At 44.1% G+C, this 10,102-nt stretch overlaps 2 protein-coding genes across 3 annotated transcripts; one reads left to right on the top strand and one right to left on the bottom strand.

Moving 5' to 3' along the window:
- Nucleotides 1-94: 94 nt before the first annotated feature.
- Nucleotides 95-6,084, top strand: pou5f3 (POU domain, class 5, transcription factor 3). 2 transcript variants are annotated; one of them, XM_047045729.1, is made up of 6 exons: nucleotides 95-725; nucleotides 2,125-3,239; nucleotides 3,332-3,443; nucleotides 3,670-3,800; nucleotides 4,215-4,379; nucleotides 4,544-6,084. In XM_047045729.1, exons 2-6 carry the CDS (start codon nucleotides 2,481-2,483, stop codon nucleotides 4,799-4,801), a joined length of 1,425 nt encoding a protein of 474 aa, XP_046901685.1. In that variant the 5' UTR covers nucleotides 95-725; nucleotides 2,125-2,480; the 3' UTR covers nucleotides 4,802-6,084. The 2 variants fall into 2 exon arrangements, with proteins under 2 accessions (XP_046901685.1, XP_046901684.1); XM_047045728.1 differs by having other exon boundaries at nucleotides 95-3,239.
- Nucleotides 6,085-6,617: 533 nt separating this feature from the next.
- Nucleotides 6,618-9,049, bottom strand: LOC124484688 (fucosyltransferase 7 (alpha (1,3) fucosyltransferase)). Its single transcript, XM_047045730.1, has 3 exons — nucleotides 8,994-9,049; nucleotides 8,760-8,809; nucleotides 6,618-8,113 (listed from the first exon to the last, which is right to left on the bottom strand). The coding sequence occupies exons 2-3, from the start codon at nucleotides 8,776-8,778 to the stop codon at nucleotides 7,020-7,022; spliced, it is 1,113 nt and encodes a 370-aa protein (XP_046901686.1). The 5' UTR covers nucleotides 8,779-8,809; nucleotides 8,994-9,049; the 3' UTR covers nucleotides 6,618-7,019.
- Between the last annotated feature and the right edge of the window lie 1,053 nt (nucleotides 9,050-10,102).

Genomic DNA, 10,102 nt, shown 5'->3' with positions numbered 1-10,102 from the left:
AGGGGGAGGTTCTCATTTGTTTCTTCATTCACTTCATTCATGCAGTCCATTCCAATCCAACATGACGGAATAGATTCACAGACAGACAGACAGACAGACAGACAGACAGACAGACAGACAGACAGACAGACAGACAGACAGACAGACAGACAGACAGACAAATAGAAGTGGGCAGGCAGATGCTGCCTTTATCTGCAGAAGGCCAGTGCTCCTACAGCTAGCGGTGGGGGGGGGGGGGGGGGTGGGGGGTGAGGACGAAGAAGAGTTCACTTGAAAGGAGCAAGACAAGATCTGTAAAAAGGACATCTGGGAGCTTTTCAGGCTAATCCACTGACACCCCCACCCCCCATGCACACACACACGCGCGCACACAAACACACACCCACACTCCCGACAGTATCCCCCTCACTGTATCAAATCCTCCCCCCTTCCTCTCACTCCTTCTCTCTCGATCTCTGAAGCCTTGTACCTCGTCCCACTTTCCCCTGTGAGTGTTTAGCATGACAATCCATCACCCCAAACCACCCCACCCCACCCCACTCCCCTCCAAGTACAGAGTGCAGGACAATGCCTGTAGCTGGAGTTTGATGTCCTTTAAGCCATTGAGGAGTCCCTGTGGCCATTCCAAGCCCCCTCTCTCTCCTGGGCAAGCGAGCACAGAATGGGCTGCAGAGTCCCTAGTTTAGGTGGTGAGAAAAAGTGCGTTTGAAGATGAATGTCTACAGGTAGGTCCAATGAGAAGGCATAGTAAGATCGGAACATACTGTGGATTACGTAGAATATGAAGATTAATCAGGCGATATTTGTTATGACATGAACGGTGATGACGCAGCTGGCTACACATTTCAAACCATTTTATGACTAACTGCGTTTTCAGATTACGCCTGTCAAACAGCTATCCCGTCTGGATTTCAGTGAAACTTTGACTGTTTGATTCAGAGGAGGAGGTGTGTGTGTGGGGGGTGGCGAAATCAAAGGGATGAGACTTATTGTTCGCGTCTGAAAAGAAGCTAATGGTCGACCATCGCAACTCGGGGTCTGAAAGCTGCGGGGTGCGCCGGGGGCAAGCCGTACAATGACACCCCCACGCCCTTCCTGCAGCGCGTCTTCCTGCCACAATCTGTAGCCAACGACTCGCTCTGGGGGTGCGCATCTGTATCGGTACGACGGCCATCCACGCCTTTGAATAGGCACCGATCAAGGGTGAATGGTGGAAGGTCACCTGAATGCCTGGAACCATTTTATTTATTTCCTTTGCGTTGTCTCAAATTTGTATAGGCTAAAACATGGCATTTGATTTGGGCGCATGCTACGTATTTTCCACTGCAGCCTACATGCCTTAAACTAAAAAGTTACCAGTTCACTTCCAGGGAGATAGATAAAACCTAAACAATGTAGGATATTATTGCTCAATAAAATCTAACATTTTAATCGAGTCAATCCAACAAAATATTCCAAGGATATAATCGGCTTTTACAATTTAAATGCAAAAATATTTTAGCAACACATATAAGCTACTCTGTGCTAGGCAATATGAATGTAATGTTAGGCTATGTTTTGGTTTTCTTAACGTTCCCAATTGTGTAGGCTAATGTTAGTCCTAAATCTCGAATGCATGGCTATAGGCCTATCCTTTACCCAGACTTAAATAACATCACATTTTAATATCAAGGACAAGTCGTTAAAAGTGAATAATTTACAAAGTAAGCATAGGCTAATGATTCACGTATGGGGTGCCTACATATGTATTTTCAACAACAGCCTTTTCAGGTTTGTGAGAGCAACTCCAACCCTTCACAATGTAAACATGCACCTAAATGATATATTTTGTGATCATTTTCCATCAGAATTAACACTTTATAGCCTACTCTCTGTTGGGCTTGGTTATTTTAATTTGAGAGTGTGAACTGCAAATCTATTAATTAAACATTGTAAACAATGTCTACGGTGACCTGAAACTCCTTTACCAGGAGCCAATAGGCAGCATAGTACACGCCCCAAATTTTCTTACGTGCTACGTTGGAATAGAAAAAACACCAAGTTCATTCACAAATTCACTATCAGCTGTACGTAATTAGCTGTGTGGCCAATAGGAGAGGAGACAATTAACATTCCGTCCTCCAGCACGAGCATCGACTGATTAGGAAAACCTGTGGATCCGGGGCCTGGAGTCCAAAGAAGAGCATTTGATCTTGAAGGTGAGGTTGACTAAGTGGTGGTGAACTCTAATAGTTGAATTTACTTGGATTTATGCAGAGGATTGTCTTGATAACAGAGTAACGACCTACCCGTAAGGGGTTGTTTTTCACGCCTCCACGAATTGCTCGGAGTGGTTCATTTTGGCTAACTAGCTTTTTGATATCACTAGGTTGCTCAAGAGTTCCAACATTTTCCGGAACTTTGCCATGGACGATTAGACGGTCGCCAGCAGACGCAGTCGGGATTACTATCAATTTGTGCAACTTTAAGCAACCGTGACCATGTCTGACCGATCCCAGACCTCCAACTCTGAGTGCAACAGCAGACCTTACGACTTCAGCCGGGCTACTATGTACTCACAGGCCTTGGCTCAAGAAGGATTGGGCGGCTCGTCGCTCCAGATACCACACGGTGTGCTGCAAGACCCGGCTCTCATCTTCAACAAAGCGGCATATAACGGAATTACCCAGGCCGCCGCTCAAAGTTTTTTCCCGTTCCCTCCCGTCGGTGGTGACTACAGGGCCTCCGACTCTCAGGCTGGGGACTTTGGACAACCCAAACACTGGTATCCCTTCGCTGCTTCCGAGTACACAGGGCAAATACCAGGGGTAGCTGCGGTCACACAACCAACCAACCACAGTCCACCTATTGCCGAAACCAGGGAGCAGATCAAGATGCCCGAGATAAAGACAGAAAAGGAGGTGAATGACGAGTATTCGACCGATATAAAGATTCAACAGTATCAAACCCCACCGACTTCCGCCATGACTCACGGGATGTATTATTCGGCACCATGGAACCCGTCTTTCTGGCCTGGTTTTACTCATATGACGGCCGCCAGCACCAGTAGTCAAAATGCCACCACATCATCTGCTTCGTCCCCATCACTTTCGCCATCTCCCCCAAGCAATGGACTGCCCGTGAACGCGTTCTTCAGCGGGAGTGCAAGCCAGACAGTCCCGGCAACACCGACTCAGAACTCCAACTCAACTCGTAGCAGCGGTTCTTCCAGCGGCGGCTGCAGCGACTCAGAAGAAGAGGTGAGTTACGAGTTTGCTTTTGTTTGTTTGATGCAATTGATTTATAAATGTTTACTGGTTACTGGATATACTGATTGTTTGGTTTTCTTAAGGAAAACCTCTCCACTGAAGAGTTGGAGCTGTTTGCCAAGGAATTGAAACACAAGCGTATAACATTAGGGTTCACACAAGCAGATGTGGGCTTGGCCCTGGGAAATCTTTATGGTAAGCTTTCACATCATCCATGTTTAGGCAAAGGGATATGTTTAATTACTTTGTATTTTGGTATGGCATAAATGCTGCTCTACATGTGCCTATGGGGTTAATTGAATTAACCTCTCACTTTTGCATAAGTAGAATTTGTCTACACATTTCCCATTTTCATAATTAATTCAGGACTGCCCAATCCTAGTGTGTACCACAGGTAATGTCGTTTCTTCTGTCTGTACAGGCAAGATGTTCAGCCAGACAACCATTTGTCGTTTTGAAGCCCTCCAGCTCAGCTTCAAGAACATGTGTAAACTGAAGCCCCTGCTCCAGAGGTGGCTCAACGAGGCTGAGACCTCCGACAACCCACAAGATGTGAGTCGACCCACAATGAATGACCTGGTCTGATTCAAACCCTACCCTGTTACTGTGGTTTTGTGGAAGCATGGTTTGATCAGTTATAGGATGGGAGGGGGGGGGGGGGGGGAGAACAACATAACTGGTGAAGTTGCTCTAAATAGCTACTTCAATAAATGGTGTCCTATTTTAAATCTGATTTTTTTGGTGCTCATTGTTTTCTAAAGGATTACGTGAGGGGGGCATCTTGATTCTGAAATGGTTCCCTCTTGTGGATGGTCAATACTCACACCCCTTGCAGGCCAATGTCTCTGATTCTGGGGCAAATGAATACATCAAATACTTTCCCTATGTTCATGTTTGGGTGAATCAAATCCAAGTGCAACACACCTTCTAAACGGTTGCTCATGAACGGCCTGTTTGTTTTCGCAGATGTACAAGATCGAGCGGGTGTTTGTAGACACCCGGAAGAGAAAGAGGAGGACCAGCCTGGAGGGGACTGTGCGCTCTGCACTGGAGTCCTACTTCATCAAGTGTCCAAAACCCAACACCCAGGAGATCACGCACATATCCGACGACCTGGGTCTAGAGAGAGACGTGAGTGTCCCGCCACCATGCATAGTTTACTAGTAAAGTGCAGTGCAATGGTCCCATAATATACAGCATGCATGTCAGAATGTCAGGGCCCTTAAAGGGAAGTTATCTTGAGTTATGGATGTCCTGGGCCTCTTCCTGTACACATTTCCTGACTCACTTAACAGGTGGTGCGCGTGTGGTTCTGCAACCGCCGCCAAAAGGGGAAGAGGCTGGCTCTTCCCTTCGACGAGGAGTGCGAAGGACAGTATTACGAGCAGAGCCCTCCCCCGCCACCGCACATGGTGCCCTCTCCTATGCCCGGCCAGGGATACCATCCCAACCCCCATCACGGAGCCCCTGCCCTCTACATGGCCCCTCTTCACCGACCCGACGTCTTCAAGCAGGCCCTGCACCCTGGGTTGGTGGGCCACCTGACCAGCTAAATCTGCCTTTTAGTCCTCTGCTGTGCCCCTCCCCTCAACCCCCCCCTCCCCCCCAGCCAGGTCACCTGTATTTCACCTGAAGTGGCTACCTTTCACTCCTCAAGCTGATCTGTGCCTTATACCACCTCCACAAGGTGTGGGGTTTAAGAAATGACAAACATAAAGGGTTGTAATGGACAACATCCTCTTGTTTTGGAGACAGCAATGAAATGGTGATTGTTGTAATCGTTAGAAAAGCGCCATCTGACATTTTCCCGGTGGCGTCGCCCATGTTGAAGCCGTCCACAGCTCGGCCCAATGTTTAAACAGTGACTGGAAACCCCCAGGGGAGCTTCTTGAGACTGGGAGGGAGGAGGTATGCTGGGGGGGAGGGGCATTGGATTGATGAAACGATGCTTTTGCACAAAGTTGTGGTTTTATGGAGTCCAAAGTTCTCCATTTTTAAAAGCTAAAGTTTGTATTTTTCTTATTTTAATCAAATGTTTTTGTCTTGCCTTATGAATGCAGTCCCTGCTAATGTAATGCAGGTTGTGGAAATTGTTTACAGTTCAGATGGAACCCCTCTCCTACCTTTTTAACAAGGTTGGGGTACTTGGTACAAAAGTCAGATTTTATCCTAGCTTCTTACATTTTCTATATTGGGCACATTATTTTTAACAGATTTTATTTTGAATGTAGAAATGTGGGTGCTTATGAGATGAGTGAAAACTACAGGAACATGTCTGCATTGGTTTGGGGGCATTGAGTACTGCCCCCCCCCCCCTCCCAGCAATCAGACCAGTTTTCCTGCTTTGTCTCTGGTCCAGTGTTACTTGTTCTGTGAACTTGTGGGGTACAGCTTTTTTTTTTTTGCGTGATTTGCTGCTCTTTCCAAACCGTCCATAAATGTTTGACTTTAGTTAGTTCTGTGCAGTTGTACATGTGACTCGGGGTCAGGAAATGTCCTTATCTATGCTGGTGAGCCTTATCCCTGTTCGCTAACAGCACACATGTATGAAATAATATTCTGATAATTTATTGACATGACACAATCTGAAGGGAATTAATGTTACCTGTAACTCTGCACCTAGCAATTAAATTCTTATTTCCATTCAAACCTGGTGTCATATTGTTCTTGCATCACTCTTTAGTTTCTCCTTCCACACTGCTACAGCTCATGTCAGCCTACATGCATGCTTCAGAAGATGAGGAGAACGTAACATGCTGCTTATGACTTTTGGATTATTTAAATTTATGGGACGGTTGAACTCAAATTATATTAGAAAATCCGAAAGTATTTGGTTAAAACATTTTCAGTTTATTCTAAATGTGCCATTACAAAGGAAAACCAATATGTTAAAAAACATTTCCTGCAGGAAACGCGTTAGAATGCTGAAAGCGGATTTTTTTGTTGAAATTGCTGAAAATACAGAAATGAGAAAATATCCGCAAGCTGAAATGAATTTAAAAAATGTGTCACACGAGGCAGTGTGGAAGCTGAACTGCATCATCTAACAATGCTAAGAGCTGAAATGCAATGTGGGAGAAGCTGATAGCTGAACTGTTAAATTGTAGAAGTAGTAGGATAAGGATATTTTCCAAGACTCTGTCGAAACCATAGATGTCCTTTATATGTCTGCGGTCACAAATATGACTCTCCCGGCAGTTTCAAAACGTGTACCTTCTGCTATTGCTGACAAATTTGTCACCAGATTTGCATTGGTTTCTATGGGGCGAGAGTTGGACTTTGTCTCGCTTTTGTGGGGCTTTGAACAAATGTGTAAGTCTGTTGGATTCCATACACAACTGTCTACGACCAACACAAAATTATCTATTGATCCAAAAATGAAGCATTAAGAGTGAAAATTGTGGCAATGCTGGCAAACTAGAAATTATTTTTGAAACTGATTTCAAAGCTCCCCTCCACTCTAAGCCTTTAAGTCAGCACTCTAGGCTCTCCACATACACACCCATGTAAATCTCAGAAACGGTTTGAAAAACTCATGAAACAATCAGTGATATTGAAAAAAGTTGAATTGATATCAAAAAGCAAAGTGGCTGTAGCTGAAAGGAAGAAGGATTTGAAAGTTGAAGTTAAAAGAAGAGTCATAGCAGTCATAGGTCTTTTTTGACAGCTGAACGGTTTTAATAGCTGAAGATTTGAAGGCGCTGAAAGGTGTCACGGAAGAAATAGAAGAAGTTGAATAAAGATTCAAAGATGCAACTGATTTGGTAACAGTTACCCTCTTACCCAAGCTTCAAGATCTGGGTAAACTGTCTGTGCAGACAGATTGTGATGGTATAAACAGATCCTACAGAACCTTTCGACCCAACTTGCTAAACGTTTCACCTTATAGTCCCGTCTCCAAGCCTGATAACTTGCGTATTCCTGTTGGTTTTGAGACAAATTTCGAAGGTAAATCCCTAACTCTTCCACTGATGTAAAATTATCAATATGGATGAAGGAGTTGGGTGGGGCCACTGCCTTGTAATCCTCCAATGATGCACCTAACACCACAGGCACCGCCCCTGACATATAGGCATTGTGCCAGAGCTTCTCTGTAATGTAGTCCTTGGAGAGAGAGTTCTCGAAGGAGAGATAGAAGTAACAGTGTGACATGGTGGGCAGGAGTTTTTCATTGGCTAGTGGCCTATTGTTCCATTTCCCGTACACTTCTACTGGAATGGTCTTTATCAGGGCTTTGTATACTTGGCTTCTCTTATGGTGGTCATTGAAGTTACTGACCACCCAGCAGACCAATGTAGATTTATTCGGTGTAATGAAGTCCTCTATGCTGTCAAAACTAGACTTCATAGCCTGTTTCCTAATGAGCTCCCCATAGGGTATAGGGATGTCGGCGTCACGGCGGTACGTCATGGTCCAGTTGAACACATTGCCGTAGTGACTCAGGTCCCCACTATTCTCTGGGGACTCCAGGGAGAGCCAGGTCCACTTCTGGTGTGGGGGGCGGAGCAAGTCAAGGGGGAGGACCTGGAGCCTCTGCTGCAGTTCTCGGTGGTGGAAGATCACAGCGTTCGCCTGGTGGTACAGGCTCCTCTGATCCATCAGATGGCAGCCTGGAATGTGGTAATGGTCCATGCACACGTCCCCCTCCAGGGTGTCTCTGACACCGAACGGCCAGTACCACACAAGGATGATAAAGTTGCTTCCATTACCGCTGGTGTCTTGGTTGATGTAAAGGGGTTTTACTTGCCACCAACCAAGCTTGCTGATCAGGTGACTCAGAAAGAGCAAAAGAAAGAGCAGGAAGATCAACACCAAACGCTTCTTCTTGTGAAAAAATGAACGTTTCTCCACGCAGACAGCTTTTTCTTCTCGGGATGGAGGGATGGGAAGAAGCGAAAAAGCCAAATACAAAAGCTTTGGTTAAGAAAGCTTAAAACATATATTTTTTTATTGATTACATGTGTTTGTCTCATGGGTAAGTTTCATTTTGGTAAGTTAATGGCATGCATTTGTAATATTTGCCAAAAACACGAACAACGGGATAGTTAAGACATCCAGACTAAATTCCCTTACATTATAAAACATGGTTTTATGCTAGATAAACATGTAATATTTAAACTACATCCATTATTCTTTTGAGAGTGGAACTGCCCTTCAGAGTCAGATCATATACAGCACGAGATAAAAAAGAAATGTGATACGCAAAATTAAAAAAAAAAAAATAACAGACCTAAATGTAGCATAAGCTAGTAGAAAGCACAGACTGTTACAATTGTACACAAGGTTGTATTGTATTATCTATGGAATTAACTTATATTATAAATAAGAAGATGTAGTGGTTGCATTGTGTCTTGTAAAACACAAATAGTTCCTTAGCAATAACCACTGCAATACTGATAGAACTGTGCAATACTGATAGAACTAGTCCTTTCTTTTCGGCCTTGATTTTCATGGCATATAACAGACATAAAAACAACAAAGACATAGTTGTACAAAGTTACAATTCCTTACCCGTTAAGTGTAATTCCATATTCCAGAGCACTTGTCACACCAGTAACGTACTGTAATGTGAAACAGAAAGCAATCTGGGTGGGCAGGTTTCCAGGAAAAACCTCGACCACCAGTGGATTTAACAAAGTAAAGGATTGAAGCAGAACAATCTTAACATTGACAGATTCTGACAAACACACACAAACACACACTCCCACACAGTGATAACTCATAAATGTATATGCATGAACTGACCTGAGACTCGATGGTACAGCTCCTGATTCTGAAATGCAGATGGGGGTGTGGCCTAGACTCCCAGATGTAGCACTAACCTAAGATGAACCGATATTTTGGCCATATTTGGGCATTCTATCACAGAACCCATTGCTCAACAAATCAACTTTTTCCTGTTTATTCTATTTTTGTTACCTCCTCATCTAACAACTAACCTCATCTAACCTCCCTCCTCTTTTTGGTTTTTGCATTAAATGATCCTTGTCATCTTCTGCCATAATAACCATTAGTTGAAATCACTGTTCTTGAGATTGTGATTTTATTGACGGAGAAAGCAATGATTTTATTGACGGAGAAAGCAATGATGAAGGCAATTACAGGAAATTATCGTAACTCTGGGTAATGGAGTGTTCTTACAACTGCAGCACGAAAATATACTTCTGCTAATGCATCAGCTTGGTACACCACTGCAAGAGCCTGTGACGTTTGACTTCCTGTATCTGTTCTGTGCAAGCCAAGTCAACCCACGGTCATTATGTGTTGCATGGGAAACTGTTCTCCCCAGCATGGGACCAAAAACGGACTGACACTGTTGTGGAAATCGGGTTGTCTCGACTAGAAAGGATAAATCCTCAACGGTCAACATTTCTTCAATGTCCAAGCCCTTTAAACATGGGTTTCATAAAGGTTTTCACGAGGGATCCGTTATTTGTGAACAGCTGCATGGTGTCATCACTCCCACACATGTGCCCTGCCACTGCTCTCCCTTTGCATGTGTCCATTGTCTAGTTTTAAGGAATAAGAAATATTATTTCAGAGTGCATACAGTAAACATAATAAACAAAATGGTAAAATGTTAAAAAAAAATACTACAAAATACTGGCAGAGCTATACAATATAAAATATAACTGCCCCCCCCCGCACGCCACTGAGGTGTGGGGGAGGATAGTGCCCAGGAAGCGGAAGGACTCCACAGTGTTGACCGAGTTACTCCAACCCTTGGAATTTGAACGTGGATAAAAAATTATCTGGATTTTACAACAGCGTATTAGGGCCATTGTAGTTCTAATATATATATAATCATTATGGAGTCAGTGAAGGGGGTAATGTCGTGTTGGGTTCTTACAGTT

The sequence above is a fragment of the Hypomesus transpacificus genome, chromosome 22, assembly GCF_021917145.1.
Source record: "Hypomesus transpacificus isolate Combined female chromosome 22, fHypTra1, whole genome shotgun sequence".
Taxonomy (NCBI): Eukaryota; Metazoa; Chordata; class Actinopteri; order Osmeriformes; family Osmeridae; genus Hypomesus; species Hypomesus transpacificus.
The sequence above is the reverse complement of the archived record's forward strand: the minus strand, read 5'-3'. Positions and strand labels throughout refer to the sequence as shown.